The sequence below is a fragment of the Mustela lutreola genome, chromosome 7 (assembly GCF_030435805.1).
Source record: "Mustela lutreola isolate mMusLut2 chromosome 7, mMusLut2.pri, whole genome shotgun sequence".
NCBI classification, from domain to species: Eukaryota; Metazoa; Chordata; class Mammalia; order Carnivora; family Mustelidae; genus Mustela; species Mustela lutreola.
The window spans coordinates 152468183-152495258 of NC_081296.1; the positions used below are offsets into that span (position 1 = coordinate 152468183).

Consider the following 27076-nt stretch of genomic DNA (forward strand, 5'->3'; position numbering starts at 1 on the left):
ACGGGTCCCGCGCTCTCCCCGGCCCTCCCCGGCGGTCCGCTGGGCCCGGGCGCTGCCGGAGGCGGGGGTGGACCAGACGACCTTTCTTAGCGGCTTGGCCTGGAACCCAGGTCCTTGGGTCCACAGCCAGGACTCAGGGGGCGGGGCTCGAAGGGCGGGTCTCAAGGGGGCGGGGTCTTGGGGTCCCTGAAAGGCGCGCACCCGGCGGGACCCACCCAGTCCCGGTCTCCTGTTTGCTCCCGCTCAGTGGTCTGCGCCGGACCCCCAGCCGCCATGCCTAAGTGCCCCAAGTGCGACAAGGAGGTGTACTTTGGTGAGCGTTCCCCGCCTACCCCAGCTCAGCCCCGGCCGGGAGTGCGCGCCCCGCGCCGCCCCCACGAGGAAGCGCGGCCCAGGGGCGACCCGGCCAGGCCCCTCCGGAGGGCCGCGCGCGCCGGGGGCCCGGGGGGCCGCGTGCCGAGAGCCGACGCTCCAGCCCTGCCGGCGACCGCCTGGGTGTGCGGGTCAGGACCCCGGCGTCGGATGGCCCTGTCTCTGCTGATTCCGGGTCTCCGCCCCGCTCTCTACCTGTCGGTCCCGCTGGGTCTCCCCTTGTCTGGGTCCCCCTTTCTTCAGGTGTCCCCGTCGCTGGGTCTCCCCCGCTCTCCCGTCCCCCGTCGGCGCGCCCCGGGCGGGGACCGCGCGGCCGAGGGAGAAGCGCTGCGTTCTTGCCGCCCCTCCCATCGCTAAGCAGAAACAGACGCAGAAACAGGCGCCCGGGGCGCGATCCCGGGCGCGCTCGGAACCGGGCGCCGCCTCCCTGTCCCGCGCCCCGGGGCCCACCCAGGGGAGGAAGTGCGAAGTGTCTCTCCCGCCTCCGCCCCCAGAGAAGGGCGCCCTGCACGCCCCACCCGTACAGCGCCGCGGGTCACCCATGCCCCCGCCCCCGGCGCTCCGGGTCTCCTCCAGCAGTACCACCCCGCGCCCCCTCCCGTTTGGCCGGATTGGCGCAGGGGACTGGAGGTGCCCCCCCCACACTGATGGGGCACAGTGCTGAGACCCGGGGTGGGCCACCAGGCGCCCCGGGTGAGACCAAGGGCAGAGGGAGCTGGAGAAGGCTGCTGTGAGTAGGTGGCGGTGCCCTGTGACCCCAGAGCAGGGTCTTATACTGGGTGTGGGGCACCGTCTGTGCCTCTGCAGCTGAGCGGGTGACCTCTCTGGGGAAGGACTGGCATCGGCCTTGCTTGAAGTGTGAGAAATGTGGGAAGACGCTGACGTCAGGGGGCCACGCTGAGGTAGGTGGGGCCTGGAGGGCCGCAGGGGCGCGGGGTGAGGGCGGACAGCCCCTCATGGCCCTTCTCCCTGCAGCATGAAGGCAAGCCTTACTGCAACCACCCCTGCTACGCCTCCATGTTCGGGCCTAAAGGTATGCTTCCCCCGCCCGCACCCAGATCCCCCCCCCCCCAGCCTGCCCTGAAGGTGTGGTTCCCCGGGCCACCCCTAACCTGCCTCCTCTTTTTTCCTGCAGGTTTTGGGCGGGGTGGAGCTGAGAGTCACACTTTCAAGTAAACCCAGGTACCAGCCCAAACCATCAGGCCTTCGGGATGGTCCCCTCACTCCCGAGGGAGGTCTGACTGCTCTCTGGGTCTGCATTCACCTTTCTCTCTGCGCAGGTCATGGGAACACTGTCCGGGGCTGCCCACTGGGCCACTGCCCCTCCAGGCTGATTGCAGGCCTTATCCTCAGGCAACCGGGGCCCTCTGTCGACTCCCATGCCCTCAATAAAGTTGAACACTCAGAAGCCTTGGCTACGTGTGCAGAGGACGGGGAGAGGATTTGGGGGGGCATGGTGGTGGGGAGCTGCCGCTGGCTGCTGTGATGGCTCTTCCTACCGCACCTGGCCTTGTGGCTCATTGCCCTGCGGGGTGCTGTGCTGGGGGCCTCCCAGCCTGAAGCTTCCTCTACAAGACAAGTGGCTGGCCACCCAGGAAGGGCCACGCTGGCTCCAAGCTCTAGCTCCCAGCCTAGTAAATGCCGCAGCCTCCGGAGGTTGTGGGATCAGTCCAAGGGAGGGTCTACAGGTCAGCGGGGACGGTGAGGCCTAGGAGCTGGTGGGTGGTGGTCACAGGGTGAACCAGCTGTGCTCACCCTGGTTCCGTTTTTGAGCAGCTCTGGGGGAGTTGTGGTGAGGCGTCCTGCTTGCTCTCTCCACTTCCTGCCCCACCCTTGCCCCCATTACCACCCGCCCTGACGGAACAGGCCAGCCATGTTCCTGCACGGGCATGAACTTAGACACCCCTCGGCTCCCGCCGCCCACGCCGCACAGAGCGGCCAGCCACTAAATGGCGAACTTGACTGTCTGGGCAGTGGATAGTTGGGGGCTTTCTGGAAACTCCCAGGTCAATTCTAGCAGTACCTGCAGACTAGGCCACACGCAGAGCTCTCCCCATTCCCTCCTGGCCACTCGGCCTCCAGCCCCGGCAGAGGGCCACCCCTCCCAGGCCTCGGCCTTCTCCAGCGTTTTGCAGGCCTGAGCTGGACAGTCTGGTGTGGGGAGGGCTCCTCAAGGGCCACCTGTAGGGTGGGGGAAGGTTACTGGGGGGCTTGCAGAACTCGGGCAGGGTGGAAGACCGGGGTGGGAGGGGACAGACCGTGCCCAAGCGAGGCGCGGGCTTCCCCGTGGACCCTGGGAGGGTGGGGGCTGGGGGCGTCGCGCCAGCGCGCGGGGTCGGGGTGCGCAGGAAGAGCTGCACCCGGTGCTGGGAGGGGCAGCGCCGAACGAGGCCGCGGAGGCTCCTGCCTCCTCCGGGTTCTGGGGCCTAGCGGGCAGCTCGCAGCCGGGACGCGTGCGGCGCGGATCGCCGGCGGCCAGAGCGGGTGGGTCAGTGCTGTGGTCTTTATTCTGGCGTAGGCAGAGCGGGCTGCGGGGACCAGGCCGGGCCGAGCGGAAGGGGGCGCTGGAGGCGGGGACCGGGGCCTCCTGCGTGGGAGCCGGCGGTGCCGGAGCCGAGGGCGGGCGACGGTGAGGACCGCGGCGGGGGCGCGGGGACCCGCCGGGACGCGCTTCCTTGCAGGCGTGGCCACGGCCGCCGCGCGGAGGGGCGCGTGGGCCGCCGGCTCGGGCCGCTCCGCCGCCAGGAGGTGGGATTTACCCGCCGCACGTTCAGAACCGGCCCGCGCGGGCCGCCGGCTCTAGCCGGGGCGCGGGGCTCTCAGGCGGGGGCGCTGCCGTTCGGGGCGGACGCGCCGCCTCCCTGTCCGCGCGCGCTGTCGGACTCCGGGGCCGCGGCCGCCGGGGACCCGCCAGACCGCGGCGCGGGGCCGGGCTTGGGAGCGGAGGCGCCGTCCGCTCCCCGAGGGAGCCCCTGGCGCGCCCGCCCGGCCGGGCTTCGCGGAGGCGGAGGGGCTCGGGAGCGCGCGGCCGCGGACGCACGCGCGGTCGCTCCGCGGCCTCCGGCGCGAGGCTGGGCGGGGCGCTGGGGGGCGGGGCCTGAGCGAGGCGGGTCCGCGCGCTTGGGCCCCAGGGCGGACCCCGCGGAGCTCTCGACGTCAATTGGCCCGTGCCGCCCCGGAACGGCCTCCGCACTGGACAGGACAGACATCACTCAAAGGCCCCGGTGCCGCTCACTGGGCCGGCGCTGGAGGCGTGTCCCCGCCCGGTCGGGGACCGGGCGAGTGCCCAGCGCGGCGGCCGCGGCGCGCTCTCCGAGGGAAGCCGGCTGCATGGGGCGGCGACGGCGCCGTGGGGGCCGGGAGCACGCGGTCGGGGCCCTGCCCGAGGCCATCGCCGCTCTGAGTCAGACGCTGCCCGCCGGGCCCAGCCCCGAGATCTTCCGCCGCGCCAAGTTCGACCGTCCGGAGGCGGTGAGGCCCAGGGGGCGGGGGCCGGGGGCCCGGGCGGACGCAGGGAGGCGGCCGGCCCCGCCGAACGCCGCTCTTTGGTTCCTCCAGGCCCCGGCGCTCTGGCAGCTGCTCTTCCGCGCGCTCTCGCCGCCGGCGGCCGCCGGCGCCCGGGCTTCCCCTGCCCTCGGTAAGCCCCGCCTTCCCCGTAAGGTCCGCCCACTCACCGCGGGTCCACCTGCTCGCGGAAGCCCCGCCCCAGTTATCCCCGCCCCCACAGTAAACCACGCCCCCGAGGGCCGGCTCTATCCACTCACAAACCCTGTGCCTGGGCCCGCCTCCTGTAAAGTCCACTCCCGGTTAGCCCCGCCTCCCGGGTAAGAACCCGCCCCTACGGGCCCTGGCCCCGCCCCCTCCACCTGCTCGGGCAAAGCCCCGCCCGCCTCATGAGCCCCGCCCCCATTAGCCCTGATCCCCTCACCCTGTGCTGTGAGTATGGATTGTTCCCTCCAAACATGGCCTCTTCTTGGGGGTCGTGCCGGGTCTCCCCGTGGGCGGCCCCCTGAGCAGGCGGTCCTCCATCCCTAGGGGCCCAAGTCCGCCTGGTGAAGTCGGCGCTGTGCTCCCAGGGCTACCCCAGGCGGGTGCTGGCCCAGCTCCCCGAGGACGGCTCCCAGGGCAGCCGTGAGCTTCTGCTGGCGCTGGCCTGGCTGCTGGCCCGTGGGCCCCTGCTGGAACACCTGCTGGCCCGGACTCGCGTGTGGCTGGGTGATGAGATACCCCTGTGCCAGGTGCGTATGCCTGGAGGGGGCTGGGGGCTGGGGGCTGGCAGTCCCTGGTGTGCGGGCCTGGGCCAGCCCTCAGGTCGGCCCTGGGAGGGTCCGCATTTCCCCTCCCTGCTCCCGCCTGCTCACTGGCCCTCCTTCTGGGCAGGGTAGCGTGTGTGCTCATAGGGTGTGACCCCCAAGTCTTTTTTTTTTTTTTTTTTAAGATTTAAAAAAATTATTTATTTGACAGGCAGAGATCACAAGGGGAGAGGCAGGCAGAGAGAGAGGGGGAAGCAGGCTCACCGCCAAGCAGAGAGCCCGATGTGGGGCTCCATCCCAGGACCCTGGGATCATGACCTGAGCTGAAGGCAGAGGCTTTAACCCACTGAGCCAGCCAGGTGCCCCCCCCCCCCCAAGTCTCCTCTTGGCAGCCCTGGGGGCCCTTGGCTGTCCCTCCAGGAGCCTCTTTTTTTCTGTCTCCCTTGGGGTCTCCACAGGGAATATGGGAGCAGGGTGTGACCCTTGTGCCCTCTTCAGTATAAAGCCCTGGCCAGTCCTGGCCCACCTGCACCCTGCCAAGAAGCAGATGGCCCTGTGGACATACGCCACTTGCAGTGGCTGATGGGAAAGCTGCGCTTCCGGTGGCGAGACCTGATCACCAGTCAGCAAGAGCTGTGTGCCCTTCTGGGCAAGGTATTGTCCCCTGAGGACTGTCTACCCAGGGGCACTTACTCTCTGTGCTACAGGCTGTTGGCTGCCTCTCTCTGCCCGAGGCCTATCCATCCAGTCTGGAGCCTGGCCTTGGGCTGCTTGGGGCCCAGGCCTGGCTGGGAGCTGACCCGTTGGGCACTGCCCTGCAGTGGCCCAGAACCTGAGCCCAGGGCTTCAGATGGTCCAGGAGGGGTCCTAGGGCAGGTGGAGTTGGGCATTCCTTAGGCAGTGAGTCGTGGATCGGGGAGCCTGTGGGGTTGGCTTTCCTGGTTCCAGAAGTCATCAGAGCCCTCAGGCTCTGTCTCTGAGAAGAAATGGGTTCTGGGCCCTGGGGGAGCCGCTCCTGCCTGGGCCTGTTTCTGGAACCAAGGTACCTCTTCCTTCTCCCACATCCTGGGTGTAGGCTGATGGGCAGTAGGCAGCTTCTTTAGGGTTCCTGAGGGCAGGTAAGGCACAGCTTTGGGGGCACAGGTGCCTCGTACAGGTGTACAAAGTCCAGGTTGAGAGGTGGCTGGGCAGGGAGGCTCGGACTCCCACCAGCAAAGGGCTCCTCCATGCTGGGCCCTCCACTCTGTACCTCTGCACCCTGGACCTGTGCACCTCTGCACCCCTGCGGAAGGCCTTTTGCTCCTTCAGTCCTTCTTGGAACCTGTGTCTCTCTTTCTTGGCTCAAGCTTCACTTGCTTGTCCTGGCTGGGACATGGCTAACCATGGCTATCATGGTTAACCTCCGTGATGCCTTCTGGTCTCACCTTGCCGGGAAGCCTTCCCTGCCCCCCAGACCCAAACAGTCACTCTGTGTCCCCACCACTGGTTCCACCGGACCACCTAGCCTGTCCAGAGGCTGTTTCTCCCACCACATGGACCTGGCAGTTTATGAGCTTAGGGAGAAGCAGGGGTGCTCCATTCCATCCCCACCACACTCCTGGGAACTCTGTGGGATGGGGAAGCTGTAGGCGGGACCGCCCAGTGCCCCTCCCCATGCAGGGACCTCCTGGAGGGCCTTGGCCTGCGCTCCAGCAGTGCTGACTACTGTCCTAAGCCTGACCCTGGCCTGCCCTGGAGCACCTTGGCGAGGCGTGGCCAATTTCCTTGCCTATAAGGGAGGCTCCAAAAACCTCCCTCGGTGCTTGGAGAAGCGCCTCTTCCACCTCACCTGGGGTTCTCACTGCCTGTTTCAGATCCACTCCTATACTCGCGGCTGCCACAGTGACCGCGGCCTTGACCACCTGTCTGTTGCTGAGATCGAGCTGCTCAGGGACCCAGAGGGTGGCCGGCAGGTGAGGGCTGGTGTGCGTTGGTACCATAGGAGTGCAAAGCAGTGAGGTGGTGGGGGTTGAGGTGGGGAGGGACCTGAGGAGGAGGACCCAGCTGCCCAGCTTTGAGCCTGGGTGATTGCCCAACTTGCCATCTTGCTGGTGTGGGGGGCAGGAACGTCCTCAAGGCCTTCCCCAGCTCCCTAGACCGGCCAGTGGTGCAGGAATCTAGACCAGCTGCTGTGTGTATATGTGGCTGGGCATGGTTAGGGCCCCAGGGGCACAGGTATCTAGGCTGGGCTGGCAGCTGGGTCGGGGGGAGGGCGCTCTGGAATCACGGAAGACTGCTCAAGGGTTCAGGCTCATAGGGTAGGTGGCTGGCGTGCAGGGGTCATCTGGCAATTGAGGGGGTGGGAGGAGGGTCTGGCATGCCCCACACTTGGCTGAGTTTCTTTTCAGGAGACGGCATTTTGTCTTGGTTGTCTCCTTCCCTTGGGCTGCATGTCCAGGGAGTCCTGGGACAGGCCCAGGGCTGGCTGTCGCTTGAGGGCTGGGCTCTGGCACTTGGCATTGTCCAGCCTGGGGGACACTTGGCCAGGCAGGAGGGCGGACGCTCAGGGCTGGAGTGGCCCCTCTTTCCAGGTCCCGCAGATCCTTGCTCTGGAGTCATGTGCTCCCTTTTGTGGGGTTGGGGTAGCCACCTGGGTTGTCTCCCAGGCCTGCGTCCCCGGCCAGTCCCTGGCTGGCCCTGCTCAGGCGGGCTGCACTGGTCCCTGAGGGTGCAGAGGCAGTGTCTCTGCGACCCGAGGTGCCCTTAGCTATGTCCCCTTCTATGGGTGACTCAGCGAGGCCCAGGCTTCCTGCCCTTGGGCCCCCGCCCCCAGGCTGGAGCAGAGCAGAAGCTGCACCAGCCCAGCCAGCTGTTGCCTGGGGCTCCGGCCTCTGTGTTGTGGGGGCTGTGGGGCTCCCCCTTGCCTCTGAGGCTGGGCTGTGTTGGTGCCGCAGGACGGCAGACAGCTCGAGGTGGATGGGGGTCACGGGTGGCTTCCTTCCAAGGTTTCTGGAGGGGGAGCTGGCAGAAGCCTGGGCCAGTGTACCCAGAGGGCCTGCACTCTTGGGACGGGTCCCAGAAGCTTCCGGAGTGATCTACGGTCGCTGCGCGAGGCCAGGCGTGCTGCGGACTAGCTGGGCAGTGAGCGTGCGTGCTTCCTGGCTGCGGCTGTGGCCTTCTTACGTCCTGGTGCCTGGCCACAGGGCAGCAGGATGGAGCAGGGGGGTGGGGGGTGTCTCAGGAGGCTCTAGCACTGGGCCTGAAAGTCGGAGGGCAGAGGGGACTGTTGCCTCTTCCTGTTGTGCTGCCTCCCTTTCCTGAAGCTGGGAAGGAGGGAGCACGTGGGGACTGGAACTGTGCACACGCTCGCGTGTGGCCTGCACCCTCCCCGTGTCTCCGCGCTCCCTTAGACCCACGGGTGGTTCTCTCCGTCAGTGAGCCTCCGAGCCACGCGTGCCTGTTGTGCAGGGTGTGGTGGTTGGGCAGAGCTCTTAGCTGGCCCCTGTCTTGGCCCCAGAACATGCTGCTGGGTTCCCAGGAAGCCCAGCATCTCTGTCTTCTAGAAGGAGCAGTGCCTGAGGCCAGTGTTGGCTGCTGCGTTCACAGAGGAGTCGTAGCAGGAAGGAGCCTGTGGCTTCCTGGTGGGGGTGGCGGGTGGGGGGTGGGGTGGGGGAGATGTGGGCCCCGGGTGGGGCTGGGGGAGGCCTGCACTGGACCTCCGCAGGGCTGAGTGGGCCCTCTGGTGGTGGGACTGGCAGGAGCTAGAACACATGGCCATCCCGGGACCCCGGTGTCTGGCTGGGGTCTGCACGTTTGGGGCTGAGCCAGGTGGGTTGGGGGGTTCCCCCAGGAAGGGTTCCCTTCCCCAGAGCCTGGCAGTCTCCCCATCCTGGGCCTTCCTCCTCTGCCTGCGTCTCAGGTGCAGCCCCCAGTTAGTGAGGGGCGTGGGGCAGAGGTCCTGAGTCAAAGGTCCTTGTTGTCAGCGCCTGGCCCTATGGGGGCCCACCTTTGGGGCCAGTGTGGGGCCCACAGGTGTGGTCGGCCTGGTGGTCCCTGGCAGTGGGGCTGCCCTGCAGGGCGGGTGGCTGATGGGAGTGACCGGCTTGGGGGCAGAAGAGACTGGTGGGCATGATGGTTGTGTGGCCGGTGCTGGGGGTCCCAGTGGGGTTCTGACCTGGCCACGGTTTGTGGTTTGCTTTGCAGCTGCTTCAGAGGCTGGAGAGTGAGAACACACGCCTGGAGGCCGCCCTGGAGTGGCGGCGTCGGGAGCTGGTCTTCTGGCAGTGGATGGTGCGCCTGGCTCCCCGCCCTTCCCTGAGCCTTGACCACAGCAGCCCAGGGTGGGGCGGTCAGCTGTGCTCTTCCCAGACAGGAGGAGACGGGAGGTCCCATACACATACACAGCCTCGCAGCTCGCGTTAGGACCCGGCTTGCCCTGAGTCGGGGCCTTCCGAGATGTCTGTCTGTCCCCACAAGTCTGGCCTTCGTGCCTCCCTGGCCTCGCGGCCTGCGGGTATGATCGGTGGCTGTCTGGGGTGGGGTGCAGGGAGGCCGCTGCCCGCAGGCCTCTGCCCTTCTGTCCCCACTGGCTGTGGGCCGGGGCTGTGCTAACGAGGCTTGGGCTCGCTGGCTGCTTCTTACTTGGGTCTCTCTCTGCAGGATACGGTCCTGGGCAGCTGCCCCCTGGAAGCCTCACCGGCCACGTTTCTGCCCAGGGACCCCGCGTCGGGACCTGGCGAGTTGGAGCTGGTGGCCCGGGAGCTACAGAGCCTGCATGGGGAGTTGCAGGGGGCTGCGGAGCCCCGGCGGGCGGCCTGGGAGGCCAAGGTGGGGGCCTGGGGCGGACACAGGGAGCGGTGACACAGCCCTCGTGAAAGTCCTGCGGTTGAAGGCTGGGAGGCAGGGCAGACTGCAGCAGCCCTGGAGGGTGGTGGCCGGAGGCGTCCCGCTGTCCCGGCCCCCAGCCGCAGCCCCGTCCGCGTGCGGCAGTGCTCTCCACGAGCGGGACCAGCCACGATCCCTTCGTGGTTCCTAAAGCGTCTCGGTGGAACTCGTGGGCACGCTTTCCCCCCAAAGCCTGTAGGGCCGCATGAAGAGCAGCCCGCAGCCCTTTGCCTCTGCTGTGGTGGCCGCAGGAGCGTGGTCCGTGCTGACAGGCATCTCACAAGCGGTCTGCCGCCGCGCAAGGCATTGGACCAGAGCCCACTGAGGGCCGCACCTTGGGGACACAGCCTCTTCTCAGTCCCCCACCCCACAGAGCCTCTGGATGGGCCCGCCTGGAGGGTCAGAAGTGGCCTCCACAGGCCGTGTCCCCTCGGGCCGGCCCGCCCCGCCGCACGGTCCCCATCCTGGGAGCGCTGGGCCTGGGGAGGCCAATTGAGCAGAGGACTGGGTGTGGGGGGCCGACACTGACCCTGGTGGGGTGGGTAGGTGGGTGGGGGGTCTGTGCTCGGCTCTGAGCGGGCCGAGGGGGCTCAAAGCCTGTGACCTGGGCTGGTGTGGCTGCCCCCGCCTCAGGACCTCCCCCTTCCCCCCTCCCCCGTGCAGGCTGGAGGCTGCGGGCCAGAGTGGAGCGCTGCGCAGCAGGCCACACAGGAGGCTGTGGGACAGGACCTGGCCGCTCTGCAGCGGGCCTGGGAGCAAGGTGGGGCCCCGGCGCAGCCCCACAGGCCCTGCAGGCTGGTGAAGAGGGATGCCAGAGCCGTGGAGGGCCCAGGCCTGCGGGCTGCCGAGCTGACTGGGGCGCTGAGGATCCGGGAAAGCCGCCTGGAGGCTGCACTGGGCCGGCTGCAGACACGGTGTCGGCAGGAGCTGGCCAGGCTGGCGGGAGCTGAGCCCGGCCTCATCTGGATCCTGCCGCCTGGTCGCTGAGGGCACGGGGGCGTGTCCTGCTGGAGGGGCACGGGCCCTGACGCCCTGAGCAGACTCGGAGGAGCAGGTTTCCGGTGGCCCCAGGGATGCTGCAGACACGACCCCTTGGGCTGCTTGCCCTAAACTCTGGCCCATCCCTGCTTTGGGACATAGTGGAGGCAGACAGGACAGGTGTCTGGGCGTTCAGGATCAAGAGAGTATGCAGAAATAAGCTGTAGAGGCCTCCCTGCAGGGGTGAGGCCCTGTCCTGGTCCCCCCTCAGCCAGCCCTCCAGGTTCCCGTCTGGGGAGGGTCAGATCTGTGCTCAGGCCCAGGAAACGGGACCCTGGGTAGTGAGGCCCAAAGGGGGGCTAGTCCTGGGCTGCCCTGGAGCTGGAGGGTCAGGCACAGCCTGAAGCATGGACTGGGCCTCAGGGTCCTGGAGGAGCGGACAGCCCTGGATGTCTCATCCACACTGTGTCCCACCTTGTGCCCGGGCCTGGTGTGTGTGCGTGTGTTGGGCAGGGATGCTGGCCGGGAGCCTGGGGATGGGGGATGCTGTTCCTTTCCTGGGGGCGGTGCTGGGGGTGAGGGGGAGGCCACTGTGGACAGAGGGGGCTTTGTTCGTGGGACTGTTCGGGGAGCTGGGCTCGGCCCTGACAAAGAGCCATCTGTCTGGGTGATGTGCCCCCAGCTCTCCGGAACAGGCCCCCTCCATCCCAGGGGCTCAGCCTTTCGCACCCCTCACCCAGCAGGCACAGACGGCCTTGCCCTGCCCCTCAGCCGGGACAGCTGAACCCCAGCCCGCTGCTAGGCAGGTGCGGGGCCTGTCGGCTGCTGCCAGCCGGGTCGGCCCCGAGGACGCTCTCACATCCTGGTCCCCACGGGACGTTCGCTCGTTGGCTTTGCCCGGCTGTGCTGGAGCACCGCGCTGGTCTCGGCACCCCCCCCCGACCCGGCCCTCATCCCTCGGAGGGACACCCGGTGCTCCCTCTGCACTGGTCAGACCAGGCAGACTGGTCAGGAGGGCATTCCTGACCCTCTCCTCACGGGCCTGGCCCCTGCAGTCTCTGGGCCGGGGCCCTTCCCTCCCACCACAGCCCCCTTCCAGCCCCTTGTCAGAGTTCCAGCTGTGGTCCAGGGCTCACAGGGCCTCGACCATCTGCCCGCCGTCCTCTGAGTGTGTGGAGTCCCTTTTGGACTCTCTGCAGCCGACCCCTCTGCCTGCCATGCTCTCAGCTGACCTGACTGCCGGTGGGACCCTCCTCATCTGGGAAGCAAGCCCTCTCAAAGGTCCCTGCCTTCTGGGGACTGCCCTTGAGCCAGGACCCCCGTTGGCCCCTGGGAGCTCAATGTGTAGAAGCCAGAGGCACGCTCAGTTCTACGGGGCTGCCCGTGGTCAGACTGATCTGTGGATCCAATACAAGCCCGCTCAAAACCCCGGTCGTGTCTGTGCGACTTTGCTGTGGACGTGGGGGCACGTGGCTGGGTCCGGCCCGCAGAGGCCCAGCCTGGGCAGGGGAAGCGAGCGGGAGTGCTCTGCAGGCTCAGTGGCTGGCGGGAGGTGTCCGGAGAACTAGCGAGGCCCGTCCCCTCCCCTGGGGCCGCAGTCTGACACTCCCTGCCTCCCTGTGGGGACCAGACAGGTCCACAGGCCTGAGGCAGCCTCTGGAGCAGACGCAGGTGCCTGCGGAGCTCACTACGCCAGGCAGCCTGGCTGGGCTGGTGGGGGACAGCGGCGGACAGTGGGGTCCAGCGGGAGGCAGCAAGGCCGTGGGGGGAGTGCGGGCCCACGGGGCGGGGGGGCTGCTCTGGGCAGGCAGGTGTCTGAGGACGGCACGGGGGAGCCCAGGTGCCCCAGGGAGACGGGACATTTCGTGCAGCTGTAGGGGCGAAGATCCCGCACTCCGTGACCCCCACCGACCTGCTGCTCCGAGGGCCCCAGAGAGACACGGAGAGACGTGCCGCAGCAGAACCCTCTGTGACGTCGTGACCTGTGAGGACGTGTGGAGGAGACAGAGGCAGGAGCCCTGGGGAAGAGGGATCGGGGTTATAATGTGTCCCGGCCCGCAGGGTAGACACAGGCCGGGCTTGACCCAACACGGGGAGCAGTCCCCGCCCCGCAGCCACGCTGCCCGCCCCGCGCGACTGCGCTCACCGTGCCCCCTCCGTCCCTGGGCAGACACCTGCTTGCACTTGCCCTTTGCCCAATGGAGACTTCCGGTTCCGCCTTCAGCAGATGGGGCGTCCGGTGGCTCCTGGGTTCCGGCGGCTAGCGTCTGCGGACACGCTGCCTCTGCGCGTCACATGCTCGCCCGTTTCCTGCTCTTGGCTTTTTCCTTTACGCCCACGTCTTCCGACATCAGAGTCACCCGCGCGTGTTGTCTGGTTTGCTCCGCGGTGCGCCGCTTCCCAGCGCCACCTCTCCTCCCCGATGGGGCACGTCCTCCCAGGTCAGTGCCGTCTGTCCCCCGGCCCGAGGAGCACCGGCAGGAGAGGCTCCGGGCGGAGACGTGATGCCTGTCCCTGCGGGTGTAGACCGCCTCCGTGGGGCCACGGTTTCCTTCTGGCCACGCGGCTAACACGTCCTCCCTCGGCGGCAGGAGGCAGGAGGCAGGAAGGCCGCTCTCCCTGGGCCAGGACGTGCACCCCAGTCTCCTCCGTGAACTGCTGGCCTCACTGGGTGCTTTCCGTGAAGCTTTGTGACGTGGGAACTTTGCTTCTGCTCTTAATTTCCTAAGAGCGTTACCTACATCATAGATTTCCAACGCTTCGTCTTCACGACGGAGACAGCCGTCCGGGGTTCGTCACGCTTCCGCAGTGAAGCACGCCACATTCACACCAGCACTCTCTCCCACGAGGAGCCGGCCCCGCATCCCTGTGAAAAGCCCTGTTTTAACTTAAAAACAAACAAACAACCCACATTTATTATCCTAGAAAGAGACCGTGTTGCATGGTGGAGGGCAGAGGGAGAAGCAGGCTCCCCGCTGGGCAGGGGCCGAGTGGGGCTCGGTCCCGGGACCCCGGGGTCACGACCCGAGCCGAGGGCAGACGCTCCGCCCACTCGGGCCCCTGGGAGCCCCGCTGTGCACTCGTTATGACCCTGTTGGATTCGGGGTTGTCTCTGCATTTTATGTTTATCCTCCGGTACTTCTGTTGCCCCCTTTCTTGTTTTCGGGTCCACCGCTGGGTAGATCTGGTTTTCTGCTTCACACCTCACACGCCGTTTGTTCCCATGGAAGTTGTCCTGAACTTAAAAGCTGTTCTCATGTTTATTTACAGACGGCTTTTTAGAAAAGATGTTATTTTCCAGCAGGGTCTGCGTCGGGTGCGGGGCCGGAGCGCGGGGCCCCGAGACAAGGAGTGCGGCTCCAGGACCCGGCTGACGGACGGCTTCTTCACGCTCACCTGTATTTCTACCGTTTTCAACAAAATAAAAGCTTCAGCATGTTCTCGTGTTCTTTATTCTCCCAAATTCCCAAAGTTGTGTCCACAAGATTTCAGCCCTCTGCTCTTAGGAGCGTCTTTAGGACAACCACAGCCTTTACTGAAGCTGCAGCTACCCTCACTGTGCGTATCGCCGGAGGAGTCGCTTAGGCCTGTTTCTGCTTTGAATCCAAACACACGTTCAAGGAGTCCAGTTGGGACAAACTTTCGGAGCCCCTTTGTGCCCGAGAACACGTCTGTCACGCTCCCCATGTGAAGGAAAACTCGCTTGCACATAAAATTCCGGGTTCAGAGTTATTTTCCTTTATTATAATCATTCAAACAAGTATTTTATGTTCACGAAATCTGTGCCCCCTACACAGGGCTCGAACTCATGACCCCGAGATCCAGATCTGTGTGTCCCCCCACCAGGGCCGGCCGGGTGCCCGGGGGGCTCAGTCAGTGAAGCGTCTGCCTTCGGCCGGGGTCGTGGTCTCAGGGTCCTGGGATCGAGCCTCCTGGCGGGCTCTCTGCTCGGCGGGGAGCTGCTTCCCCTCCCTCCGCCGGCCGCTCCCCTGCTCGTCTCAAATGAACAAACAGACGCTTTCAGAAAACGTGTAATTCATCGTCTTCTCTCGTTTTCGGTTCATTCTCCGTTGCAGCGCTGCACCGGGAATGACGGCCGACGCGCGTACAGGAGGCAGCGAGTACTTGGTGCTGAGCGCAGTGGACGCCCCTGGAAGCCCCACGAGGGGCAGGGAGTCGACCACGGGGCACGGGCCACGGAGCTGGAGCGCTTTTCCGCGTGGCTGACACCCAAGCGCGCCCGTCGGTGCTGTACCTTAGCTCTGTCCTGTTCCTGAGCTTCCGGAGGTCCCACATGCCGTGTCCTGGGCCGGGCTTCTCCCCCAGGGACGTGTGTGTGAACGTCACGCCCTCACCGCTGCACGGAACGTCCTCAGCTCCTCGGCCTCCTCTGTTCTGGGGCACGTGGGGCCGTTCGCCATTTCCAGCGCCTTCTGTGGCCGTCCGTGGCTCGTGTGCACACAGCGGGCAGCCCTCCCCCTGCAGCGGGTGCTGGGTCCTGCAACCGAGCCCCGTGCTGTATCCTGGGGTCTCGCTGTGGCCCCACCGATGGCGAGACGCTGGCCATCTCGTGCCCGACCCTTTGGGAAGTGCCTGTGGGTGTTTCCCCCGTGCCCCTCCGCCCCGGGAAGTCCTTACTCTTACCGCAGGCGCAGGCTCTCCGCGCTCTGTCCCTCTGCCCGCCAGCAGTCGGCCTTCTCACCGGTCCGCTGGGGCTTGGGTCCGGGTAGTCCCTGCTCCCCACGCCCCCCGACCCCGCTGCCCCGCTCTCCCCCAACTCTCCGTGAATGCCACGCGGGGTAATGACTCCGGCCTCGTGACTGGTCTCTGCCGTCTGTCGTCCTGCTCTATCCCACGAAGCTTTCCTTGTGGTGGTTTTCTCTAAGCAGGGTCCGTGCCGTGGAGCCCAACGCTGGGCTTGAACTCACGACCCGAGATCACGAGCCGGACGTGTCACCGACGGTGCCTCCAGGTGCCCCCTGGACCGAGGTTTGGAGCCTTCTCAGCCCTTCGCGGTTCCCGACTTATTTCGTCATGTTTGCAAGATACCGGGAAGAACTGTCGGCTTCTGGTGGGCACTGCGGGGACGCAGCGGCGTCATCTTCCCGATCCTCCCGTGTGTGACCGTCCCCACCCGCTCACGTGGCTCTTGCGAACGTCTTCTGGACAGAGGCATCGCAGGAGCGCGTGCACGCCTGCAGGGGACACGTGTGCGGGGACACATGTCTTTCCGACCCTGCTGGAAGCTGCAGGAAGGCACGGGCTTCTGCGCACACACGGGCAGAGGCAGCCTCGCTCGGCTCGCGCTCGGACCGCGGAACGTGCCCTCGGGGCTCTGGACTTCCTCTGAGCACACGGGTGTCCCCTGCAAGAGTCCTGACTGTCTCATCTCTGCATCTGCAGCTCTGACTCCTCTGGAGAGAAGCGCTGTTCCCGGAGCTTCCAGCACAGCGCCGAGCCGCCGCCGCGCACTCCGGTCTCGCAGACGATGCTTCCCGCTCTCGCAGATGCATCTGTCCGATCAAAGCGTCCCCTTCTGTCCCTCGTCCTTTTACTACATCACGAACCGTGACTGAAGTCTCTTACATGTGTCTTCTGTGTCTGGGATGGAACCTTATTTTTTTGTTTACTCTGTTAATGTGAATTACGTTTAAGAGATAATTGCAAATAAAAAGCCTGCAGAAGTGGGGCCCGCACCGTCCACGTGCCCTCACCCAGACCCTTCGTCCTCGGTCTCCACACGCACGTCGCCCGTGCCCCGTGGAACAGGTGTGGTGCACGGACGGTCCCGTGTTGGCTCCACCGCGCACAGCAGGCCGACACACGCCCGTTCCCTGGACGCCTCCGAGTGCTCCCGAAGCCAAAGGCCTTTCTTCTACGTGGCCTCCGCTCCACCTTCAGAACGAGGGAGCCCCCGGGGCCCGGCGTCCCCGTCTCGTTGGCGGAGCCCACGCAGACTTCCCCACGTCCCTCACGGCTCCACGACCGGGCCTGGCTCCTGCGTGCGTCTGGCGGCCACGGCTCCCGAGTCTTGCATCCGAGCGTTCCTCCGTCCATTCCCTGCGATCACGACCGGTCTGGAGGATGCCCCCGCATCGCGCCCCCCTGACTGGTGGGCACGGGTATTACACGAGGGACGCTACGCCTTCTCGGCGCGCCACACCAGGAAGCCCACGAGGCCCGTCTGCCCGGCAGGCGCTGGCACTGATTCTCCCTGCTCGGCGGGAACAGCGTCTGCAGGTCCCCCCGCTGAGACGCTCACAAGCGCACGCCAGCCTCGCGGGTTCCTGCGGGGCTAGGGCACAGCGTTCGGTCCTTCGGTGTTAGGCCAGCAGTGGTTTTGGGGTCTGGTTTGGTCGCCGGTTCTGGGCCCTTCTGGGCCTGGCTTGCTCGGAGCGCTTCGGACAGGCCGGTGCTGCGTTCGGCCGGAGGTGTTCTCGCTGGCGACTGCCGGGATCGCGTGCTTTCTGGTTTGGCCGGGTGATGCGGCCGGTCCCGCCGGTCGGTTTTCCTGGATTGAGCCGGCCTTGCCTTCCTGGGCCACGGGCCACGCGGCTGGGCCCCGTTTTGTTACGGTCATTGATTCTGTTTGCTAATATTTTGTTGAGGGTTTTGTCACGTTGGCCCTGGTGGCTGTAGACTGTTTTTCCCTTTGGGTTGGGTTTTCCTGGTTCTTCACACGCAGAATCATGTTGGATCGCATCTCGCACATTCAAGTATTATGTTAGGAGCACCTGGTCTTCTGAAAATCCCACTGAGAATGTTTATTTTTGAGAAGATTTTATTTCATTATTGGATGGAGAGAGTGCGCACACACAGGCAGGGGTCGCGTCAGGCAGGGGGAGAAGCAGGCTGCCCGCTGAGCACGGAGCCTGTGGCCAGACTCGATCCCTGGGGTCATGACCCGAGCCGAAGGCAGACGCCCAGCCCGCTGAGCCACCCAGGCGCCCCCAGAATGTCCATACGGTTTGGGCACACAGTCGACTCAGCCTCTTTTCAAAGCCTTTACAGTGGTCCTTGGATCCTCCTGTGTGAGGACGACCCAGTGGCCCGCATGGGACGGGGCCGTGGTCCGTCCTGTGGCTTTGCGAGCAGACTCAGCACGCACGGCTTGGGGCGAGCCCAGAAGACTCGTGAAGCCGACTTCACCGGGGTGCTTCCTGGAGTCTTCCTCTCCAGGAATTTCTGGGTCCCTGGGACCCCCTTCCCAGTGAGGCTTCAGTCCCCGCCCCCACACTCCTCACGACCGCTCTGGCATTTGGAGACAGAGAGTGGGGCTTGGCTCTCCCCTTCCCTTCAGGCAAGAGTGTCCCTCCCTCTGGGGACCACTCTCCTCCCGCAGGACGGGAAGCTCTTCCCCAGGGAGGCCCGTGTCTGCATGGCAGGCTGGGTGGGGTCGCCCGGGGGGCAGGTGTGACGGACCCCAGACCCTCTGCCCGGAGCTGTCCCCATCTCTGAGGGCTTCAGGACGCCCCTTTTGTTCCTGCCACGGCCACACTGGAGGGCTTCCCTGGAGCATTCCCTGTGCAGGTCCCCACCCCTGTTCTGGCGTTCAGGCCAGACCACGGCCAGGCCACAGGACACGGGGAAGGTCCTGAGACTCGCCTGGGGTCTGCCTGCTCCGAGGCACTTTTCAGAGTCCCCACGGGCTCCACAAACCACCGTCTTCTCCTGGCTGTGCTGGGTGGGAGAGGCAGGGCGGGCTGTGTCTGCCCCGAGGCGCCCAGAAAGGGAACCCAGGGTGTGAGGAGTCCCGCGCCTGAGCCCTGGGCTGGGTTTGGCCCTTCCGATGCCCTCGCCACGGGGCTGCTCCTGACCCGCACTTGCGTGTCGGAGGCCGCTGGGAGCGGAGCGTGGCTGCCAGGCTGCTCGTGTCCTACCACGCCAGGGCGGGCGCTCCTGAGCCGGCGGGGCCCACCACGCCCACCGCGCCGCCCTCCTGCGCAGCGCCAGGCTTCCTCCGCGAGTGTGAGCGGACGCCTGTCCCCTCCTCCCTCGGGCCCCTCCCGCTCTTTACGCAAGAATCAGTCGGGCCCTCTTGGCCCTTCCGTGGGAACGTTCAGCTCCCGTCGGCTGTGACCATGGGTCTGTCCCTGCTCAGATCTGCCCTCTGAGACGGTTTTCGCATTTCCGCGGCGGCTCCTCCCTCGCGGACTGAACACTTCGCCGGGGCTCCTTCTGCCTCGGCGGACGTCCAGGGGCTCGGTCCTCCCTGTGCGCCATGGCCGTCGGGGCACTCGGGGCTCCCCGGCCGGCCTCCGGCTCCCCGCGCCGTCTCTGCCGCTGCCGGGACCATCTCCCGTGTGCAGGCCTGGGCACCCCGTCACCCCGCGGAGTCCCTCCCGGCTGCGGAGCGGAGCGTCCCCCTCCCAGGTGCGGGGGTTAGTACGCGGACGTCTCTGGGCCCTCACGCCGCCCACACAGCCTTTTCTCTTCCAGGGCAGGGAACACGCCACCCCATCGTTGGCCGCAGCCGAGAAGAGAAGTCAGCTCCCAGGCGCCCTCCGTCCCACCGCGGGTCAGATTCTGGTTTTCTCCACACACAAAGATCCCATGAGCTCTGCAGCTCGGTCCTCGGCTAGCGGTCGGCTTTGTTTCTGGGTTTCGAGGTGGATACAGACCGGCCTCTGCTACCTCCTCGGAGGCCGCTGGGCCTTGGTCGGGGCCCTGGGCTTCCAAGGCACGCGGGGTAAGAGCTTCCCACCACCCCTCTCCTCCTCCTCATCTCCGCGGCCCCCGCCCCTGCCCTCCAGGTGGCCCTGTCCCCAGGTGCCCCGGGCTCCCCTCGGCTCTCCACACTCGCTCTGAACGGCCTTTTCGTCGCCGTTGCTCAGTCCTGGCGTATCTGCTTCGTGCTGCTTCCCTGTCTTGCCTGTGGCACCTGGGGTTTCCAGGGCCCCGACCGGACCCCGCCTGGCACCTCCAGGCTCTGTTGGCCCCAATCTCTTCCTGCTGGCTCGCTCCTGGGACCCAGTGCCCCGGCCTGTTGGGTTTGGGGCGCCCAGGGGCTGCCTGGAGATCCCTCCCTGAGCGGTTCCCCGTGCATCTGTTGGGCACCGGCGGGGAGGCCTTGGGTAGGCACCTGCAGCCACCTCAGGGCCCGACACCACAGCCCGCTAGGCCGAGCTGCTGTCGCCCTGGCCTTCCAAGGGCTTGATGACCCGCACTCAGCTTGTATGGTACAGCCACTGGGAACGTGGAGTTCCTGTCTCCTAAGGGAATCCAGGCGCCATGAGGCCCCCACGCTTTCTCTGGACTGGGTTCAGCTTCCTCAGCACTTCCAGGTGGGCCAGGCATGGAGCCTGTCCCCATCGCCACAGGGAGCCACGGCCAGTGGGGAGGGGCTGTGGCTAGGGTGGCCGCCAAGACAGTGTGCGCGGTGGGGGACCAAGCCCAGCCAGGCCACGAGGGGCTTTCATGAGGGACGTGGCTGGGGGGCTGGCAGGACTGGTGCTGGTGGGGAGGGGGGCTTACTGCCAGGCCTAGGGGCTGGGGAGGCACGGCAGTGAGGGCAGACAGACCCCCACGCTGGGAAAGCGTTTCTGGGCTGAACTGGGTCCCACAAAAGGGATGTTCAAGTCCTCTGCCCTGGCATGTCCAAAGGTGCCCTTGTTTGGAAACAAACCCAAAGGGCTTTGCAGATGCGGTCAAGAGAAGATGAGCTCCTGGGGGGCCCTTCCCACAGGACCCGTGTCCTCACGACGCGGAAAAGGCCCCATGAGGTCAAGGCAGATGGGCGTGCTGCACCCACAAGCTGAGGAAGGCTAAGCCCTGCCCAAGGTCCCAACCCCAAGGGCTCTGGGCCTGCCCTCAAGGGCCACAGCTCCAGGTCCCACCGCCTCCACCTCTGCTCCCACTCCCACCCCTGCCCCTGGAGGAGATGGAAACACAGAACCAGGGGGCGAGCACCAGTGAGGTCAGCACACACACAGGCCAGCTTTCATAGGCCTGGGTGTTCCCTAATTGGAGGCAAGAACAGGGTGCTGGGGTGGTGGGGGCACCCAGGCAGCCTTCCAGGTCTGGGGCCAAAGATGGGGCTTTCTGAGTGTGCCTTGGGGGTGTGGGGGAGAGCAGAGGGAGGGAGCCTGCTGAGATGGGCTTAGCCGCGCCTAGAGTGGAGGCCGCAGGGAGGCACTTCGAGTTCTCTCCCTCTGCTGCCCGCTCTTCCTCTGCCTCCTGGGCCTGCCAGGGTGGCTCTGCGGGGGACGAGGGGGCAGCTGGTGTTGCCCACTGCCCCGGACGGGGGACCTGTATGGCCCAAGCCTCCTCCCCGCATGCTGCACGGGTGGACCTTTCAGTACAGGCCCTTTGTCCCTCTAGGCCAGGGGCTTCTGGAGGCCTCCCTGGGGAAGATGAACCATGATGAGGTCTGTGGGGCCCCTCGCAGGGCACAGAGGCAGGGAAGTGTCCCAGTCAGCCGACCCGAGGGTTCGAACTTGTCACCGCCCCTCAGCCCTGCTGCTCCTGGATGGCCGTGGCGGTCAGTTCCTTGCCTCCCATGGGCACTGAGATGTCCCTGTGGCCCCTAGTGTGGAGAGAAGGCACAGACCAGGAACCGCTCAAGTCCTCAGTGTCAGCGGGCCCGGGGGGGGGGGGGGAGGTCAGGCTTTACCCTGTGCATCAGGGGGACCCTGGGCGACCCTACACCTCCTCTGGCAGATGGGGGGATGGAGGCATGTGGGAGCAGCTCTGGGGAGAGCAGCAGCTGCACCCCTCCACCCTGAGGGCTGACAGGGGGGGGTGTGGGTGTGGGGGGGGTGTGGGTGTGGGGGCTCAGGCTGGACAGGCTGAGGTTGGGGGGAAGCGTGCCCAGGAAGGCTGAACATGAGGGCTGTCCACCACCCCGTCGTCCACCCTCAGCAGGAGCCCAGAGAGGCTGGGCGTCTTTGGGGCCTGGCGCCCAGAGGCCCACCGCTCTTCTCTGTCTGCACAGGCCACTTGCAGAGGGCCGATGGTCAGCCCGGCCCCACGCCGGGACCAGCTCCGCGGCAGGGAACGGGGTCCCCAGGCTGTCTGTCCAAGGTGAGTGGGGTCACCCCGGTGGGCCGCCCGGGGACGCCTGCAGTGGGGTTTCAGAGCGTGACCGGGACTGAGGGCCCGCGGGGCGACCAGCCCCGGCTGCGGGGTGAAGCAAGGTGCAGAGGCTTCCCGGGGGTGGCGCGCGGGTCTGGCGGGGTCTGGCTCCCCAGGGCCACCGGTCCTGGACACCGCCGCGGCGCGGGGCTGTCGCCGTGGCAACGGGCGCGCGGGGTGGGGGGGCGGGGCGCCGGGACCCCCACCGCGTGGGGCGGGGCCTCGAGCGGGGGCGGGGCCTCTGGTGGGGGCCGCGCCGAGGAGCGAGGGGAGCGAGCAGAGCGGAGGGAGCGCGGCCTCGGCCCGGCGCGGAGGCTCCGCGGGCCGGCGGTGGGTAGTTGCGGGGCCGCCGGCGGGAGCGGGGCGGGCGGGGGCCCGGGCGCAGGGGCCGGGAAGCGCAGCGACGCCGCAGGGAGGGCCGGGGGCGCGGGGGGCGTGGGGGGCGCGGGCGGGAGGGCGGAGACGCAGCCTGCCGGGAACGGCCTCGGTCTGGTCGGGGCTGGCGGCCCCTTCCTGCCGGCCCCTACCCGTGGGCACCGCGAAGGTGGTTGGGGGAGGGGGCGGGTCGGGGGCATGCGGGGGACCGCAGGGCCGGGCCAGGACAGCCACGGCAGGGAGGCCCCGGGGCCAGGTCCCCAGGGAGAGGCCGGGAAGGGTGCGCGGGAGGGGCAGGGAGGCCCTGGCTTCCTGGGGCAGGGGCGGGGGGCTCCCCCTGCGAGCTCCCCTGGGGATGGGGTCTGTCCCGGCATCCTCAGCCCGGGTCTGACCGGTGGCTAAGAGGGAACGGGAGCAGTTGGGGAGGGACGCGCGGCGCCGCGGCTCTCGGGCTGCTCGGCCGGCAGGAGGGCTGCTGCGGCCAGGGGCGGCCCCGGCGGGAGGGGGCTTCCACCTGGTGGGAGAAACCGGGTGGGTGTGTGGGCGAGAGCAGTAGCTCCCGGGCCTGTGCGGCTCCTCGCCCCCTTCCCCTTCCCCCGCCCCCCTCCCCTGGAGGAGTCTGAACTCCCGGTGGGGGGTCCTCTGTGTGTGTGGCCGCAGGGTCCCCGGAGCGGGTCCTGGGTGGGGCAGCAGCCTGGCCGAGGTTGGCGTGGACGTGCCGCTTTGGAGGTCCTCCTTCCCCAGTCTTGGGGGCAGTGGTGGCACCAGGGGCAGGCAGAGCGCTCGCCTCACAGTCACGGGTGACATTAAATTTTACGTCCTTGTCTAGACGGGGCAGTACACAGAGCCCAGGACCCGGGGTGCCGCGGAAGGAGGTGGCAGGGTGAGGGGCTGGAAGTGAGTGCAGGGGCGTCTGTGGCGTCCGTCAGAGGGAGTGGGCCTCGGGCCCAGGTGTGGGGCCCTGGGCTGCTCTGGGACTCGGACCAGCACTGTCACGACAGCCTGTGCCTAGGCTCCGAGAGGTGCAGGGGGCTGCACCGTCCAGAGAAGGTGGTGGTGGTGGGGCGACCGCCGAGGGCGGGCGTCTTGAGAAGGCCCCAAGGGTGCAGGGGAGGGAGCGGCAGGGTCCTTCCCCGGAGCGGGGCCGTGCACCTGGCGGGAGATGCGGCCGGGACGCGAGCCTCGGGAGGCAAAGGGAGCCCTGGCGGGAGCGGGTCTGGGAAGGATCCCCACGGCCCGGGGAGGGTGGGCAGGTGTGTAGGGGGACTGGGTCGGCCGAGGCAGGGAGAAGAGATGCCAGGCACGGGTAGGGAAGCTGGTGCGAGAGGACGATCCTCCGTCCCGGACGCGAAAACAGGCCGCGAGCGTGGGCGCCGCGCCCGGGATGGGGCCTGGGCCTGGGCCTCCGCGGGCCTCCGGCGCTCCCTGAGCGCGCAGAGCTGAGGCCGCCGGCCCGCCTCCCCGCCCCGCGAGGCGCCCGGCGTGGGGGCGGGGAGAGGACGCCGGAGGGCCGGCGGCGCGGGCCCAGCAGGGACGAGCCGGCGGGGCCGGGCGCGCGCGCGGCGGGGAGAAACCACTTCCGTCCCCTTCCTTCCTGGCGGCGGCGGGAAGCCGGTCTCGGGTCTCAGGTGGGGCCGCAGCGCCGCCTGGAGGCTCCGGCCCCGCTCCCGCTCCCGGTCCCCCGCGCGCTTCGGCGCGTGCGTGCCACGGAGGCCCCGGGCGCCCGGCGCGCCCGCAGCGCCCCGCGCAGGAAGCTCGTCGCGGGGCCGGGGACGGGGGGCGGGGGACGGGGGCTGCTCCCGCACTGCGCTCTCACGGTTCCCTCTGGTCTCCCCAGGTTCCGAGCTCGCCGGCCGGCAGCGGTGGCGCCCGCAGAGCGGCTGGACAGGCCCCGTCGCGCCATGCCTGCGGGCTGAGCGCCGCCGCCGCAGGGCCTCGTCCCGCCTCGCGTGGGGGCCAGGCGCGCCCAGGCCGGGGCCCCGGCGGCCGACCATGGTGCTGCCTCCCCCGGACCGGCGCCACGTGTGCCTGACCACGCTGGTGATCATGGGCAGCATGGCGGTCATGGACGCGTACCTGGTGGAGCAGAGCCAGGGCCCGCGCAAGATCGGGGTGTGCATCATCGTGCTGGTGGGCGACGTGTGCTTCCTGCTGGTGCTGCGCTACGTGGCCGTGTGGGTGGGCGCCGAGGTGCGCACGGCCAAGCGCGGCTACGCCATGATCCTCTGGTTCCTCTACATCTTCGTGCTGGAGATCAAGCTCTACTTCATCTTCCAGAACTACAAGGCGGCGCGGCGGGGCGCGGCCGACCCGGTGGCGCGCAAAGCGCTGACGCTGCTGCTGTCGGTGTGCGTGCCCGGCCTCTTCCTGCTGCTCGTGGCGCTCGACCGCATGGAGTACGTGCGCACGTTCCGCAAGCGCGAGGACCTGCGCGGCCGCCTCTTCTGGGTGGCGCTGGACCTGCTGGACCTGCTGGACATGCAGGCCAACCTGTGGGAGCCGCCGCGCACCGGGCTGCCGCTGTGGGCCGAGGGCCTCACCTTCTTCTACTGCTACATGCTGCTGCTCGTGCTGCCCTGCGTGGCGCTCAGCGAGGTCAGCATGCAGGGCGAGCACATCGCGCCGCAGAAGATGATGCTCTACCCCGTGCTCAGCCTCGCCACCGTCAACGTGGTGGCCGTGCTGGCGCGGGCCGCCAACATGGCGCTCTTCCGCGACAGCCGCGTCTCGGCCATCTTCGTGGGCAAGAACGTGGTGGCGCTGGCCACCAAGGCCTGCACGTTCCTGGAGTACCGCCGCCAGGTGCGCGACTTCCCGCCGCCCGCGCTCGCGCTGGAGCTGCAGCCGCCGCCGCCGCAGCGCAACTCGGCGCCGCCGCCGCCGCCGCCGCAGCCGCTGCACGGCCCGCCCGGCCGCCCCCACGGGCCCTCGCCCACGCGCGACGCCCTGGGCACGTGACGCGGCCCGCGCGGCCGGCCCGCGACGGGGTGGGGGCGCGCGCCCCACGGGGCCCGGGGGCCGCGGCCGCTTCTTCATCTCAGGAATCCCCCGGACCGCGGGCTCGCAGCCCCGCTCCGCCAGCGCGTGGGCCGCTGTGTGCTGGGCCTGGGGGCGGGGGAAGAGAGGACAGAGCGGTCTGAGGTCCGGTCCCTTGGGGTCCCGTGGGTGGGGGGCTCTGGCTCAGAGTTGGGGCCAGGGAGGCCTCTGTCATTTTAAAGACTCGTGTTTACAGTTTTGTATCCAAAGCCGCGGCCCGCGTGTTTCCTGAGTCCTGTTCCTGACAGCTGGACCCGGGGGGTGGGAGAAGGGCCTGGGAGGGGCGGCGGCCAGGGGTCTGGGCCAGCTCCTGGGCGCCTGACCCTTGTTGCGCTGCCACTGGGACCCTCTTCCCCAGCGTCACCGTCCTCACCCGCAGAGGTGCCAGACCCGGCTCCGCGTCCCGGTGTCTTCAGCACCGCTGGCCTGCCCTGCTGAGGCCCTGGTTCTCTCCTCAGCGTCAGGGGCCGGACGTGGGGGGTTGGGGTGGGGGGCTTTGGTCCCCGGGGGATAGTGTAGGCTGAGGCCAGGAGCATGGGCACCGATGCCCACGGAGCCCACAGCAGCGCAGCCCAAGCAGCTCGGCGCCCTGGTGGGGCTGGGTGGTCGCTTCGGGCTGTCCAGCCTGCCACCGTGTGCAGATGGCTTCTCTCCTGGCCTCTGCCCAGTGCTGTGGCCTGTGGTGTGGCCCTGGGCACCCACCTGGCCCAGGATGGTCTCGACAGCGTTTGGGCCGGGCCCTCTGCCTCAGGCCTTAGGAGACCGTTGACGTGGCTGAGCACCGAGCGTCCCCCTCGTGGCCGGGCCTGCGCTCGTGGGGTCACCTGCCCTGCTGGTGGACAAGGCACACCGTCCCTGCCGCCTGTGTGTAGAGCTGACCGCTCCCAGCAAGGCTCAGAGCTGTGGGTGCAGAGCAGGGCCCTGTCTGGGTCCCCTTCCTGCCAACCTCTGCGGGGCGGGGCTGGCTGGTCACCGGGCCCCCTCAGCAGGCTGTGGCGTCCCGCTCCCGTGTCTCTGGTCTCCCCCGGCTTGCGGTTGCCTGGGGTTGGGCTTTGGGAGGATGCGACTGAGCCAGGGTCTGGGGCCCTCAGATGCTCAGGGACTCCTCACGGCGACAGCCCCCCTCTCGTCTCCCAGCACGGCCCTGTGGCCCCACCCTCTGGCCGTGACCTCAGCAGGGTCTCTCTGAGTCCCGCGAGCCGGGTGTGGAGCAGGGTGCTCTCTCCTGCGCCGGCAAGTAGAGGCTGGAAGGGCGGGGGCTGCAGGAGAGGGGTTGCGGGGGCGGGGGGGCTCCCTGGAAGGCCACAGGCGAGGTGTGGAGTGTGTGAGGGGCTGCGAGGGGTCCAGCCTGCCTGTGGGCAGGGTCAGCGGGGCAGGGCCAGTGGGGCAGGGGGTGGGTGCTGTCTGGGGAGTGTGTTTCTGGGCGGGGGCAGTGGTGAGGTTCAGTGTTGCCCATCCTGTCCCCCGGTCTCTGTGGGGGTGTCCTTGGTTAGCCCCGTGGTAACAGGGATGCTGTGAGGGGGGCTTACGGGCTGCCCCCCTCCCCCGGCCTGTTTGACTCTTGCCCTGGACGCCTCTTCTCAGAGGAACCCCTGCTCGTCCTTGGGCTGGGAGGCGGAGTTGGGGAACATTTCATGGAGTCTGCTGTGCCGTGAGGCCCCCGCGTCCTGCATCAGAAGTGGGAGCTGGCCAGAATGCCATCTAAACGCTCAGTGCTGGTCCCCGCCTGCTGTCTCCGTCTCCGCTGGCCTCCCCAGGCCACTGCCTGCACAGGGGGCACCGGCCCTGCTCTGTCCTGACTCGGTTTAGCAGCCCATGTGCTCCCCCAACGGTCCCTGAGGGCGTCTGGGCAGATTGGAGGGTGCGAGGGAGGGACCCCTGCCTGCAGCGAGGCCAGTGGCCAGTGTCCACTGCTTTCACGACAGAGCTGGGCTCTGGCTGCGGCAGGACCGGGAACCGGGGGGCATTTGGCAGGCTCGTGGGCTGAGGTGTGTGTTCTCTGGGCTCTACCTTGGCAACAAGACGCAGACCTGGCCGGGTTCCAGCCTGCCTTTCTCCGGCTTCCCGAGGCGGCCGGCGGTGGCCGGACGTGGCAGACAAGCCGCCGCTGGTCTCTTGCCCCTCGT

General features: G+C 67.9%; 3 protein-coding genes across 3 annotated transcripts; all 3 read left to right on the forward strand.

Annotated features, from left to right (window-relative positions):
- Positions 1 to 154: 154 nt before the first annotated feature.
- On the forward strand, positions 155 to 1780 carry CRIP1 (cysteine rich protein 1). The gene is made up of 5 exons (XM_059183361.1): positions 155 to 313; positions 1180 to 1274; positions 1348 to 1405; positions 1508 to 1554; positions 1653 to 1780. Exons 1-4 carry the CDS (start codon positions 274 to 276, stop codon positions 1546 to 1548), a joined length of 234 nt encoding a protein of 77 aa, XP_059039344.1. The 5' UTR covers positions 155 to 273; the 3' UTR covers positions 1549 to 1554; positions 1653 to 1780.
- Positions 1781 to 2811: 1031 nt separating this feature from the next.
- Positions 2812 to 11896, forward strand: TEDC1 (tubulin epsilon and delta complex 1). Its single transcript, XM_059183358.1, has 8 exons — positions 2812 to 3843; positions 3931 to 4009; positions 4408 to 4610; positions 5124 to 5279; positions 6479 to 6577; positions 8808 to 8894; positions 9264 to 9431; positions 10152 to 11896. Exons 1-8 carry the CDS (start codon positions 3703 to 3705, stop codon positions 10473 to 10475), a joined length of 1257 nt encoding a protein of 418 aa, XP_059039341.1. The 5' UTR covers positions 2812 to 3702; the 3' UTR covers positions 10476 to 11896.
- A 9901-nt stretch (positions 11897 to 21797) lies between these two features.
- TMEM121 (transmembrane protein 121) lies at positions 21798 to 25159 on the forward strand. The gene is made up of 2 exons (XM_059183362.1): positions 21798 to 21869; positions 23752 to 25159. The coding sequence occupies exon 2, from the start codon at positions 23907 to 23909 to the stop codon at positions 24870 to 24872; it is 966 nt and encodes a 321-aa protein (XP_059039345.1). The 5' UTR covers positions 21798 to 21869; positions 23752 to 23906; the 3' UTR covers positions 24873 to 25159.
- Positions 25160 to 27076: the final 1917 nt, after the last annotated feature.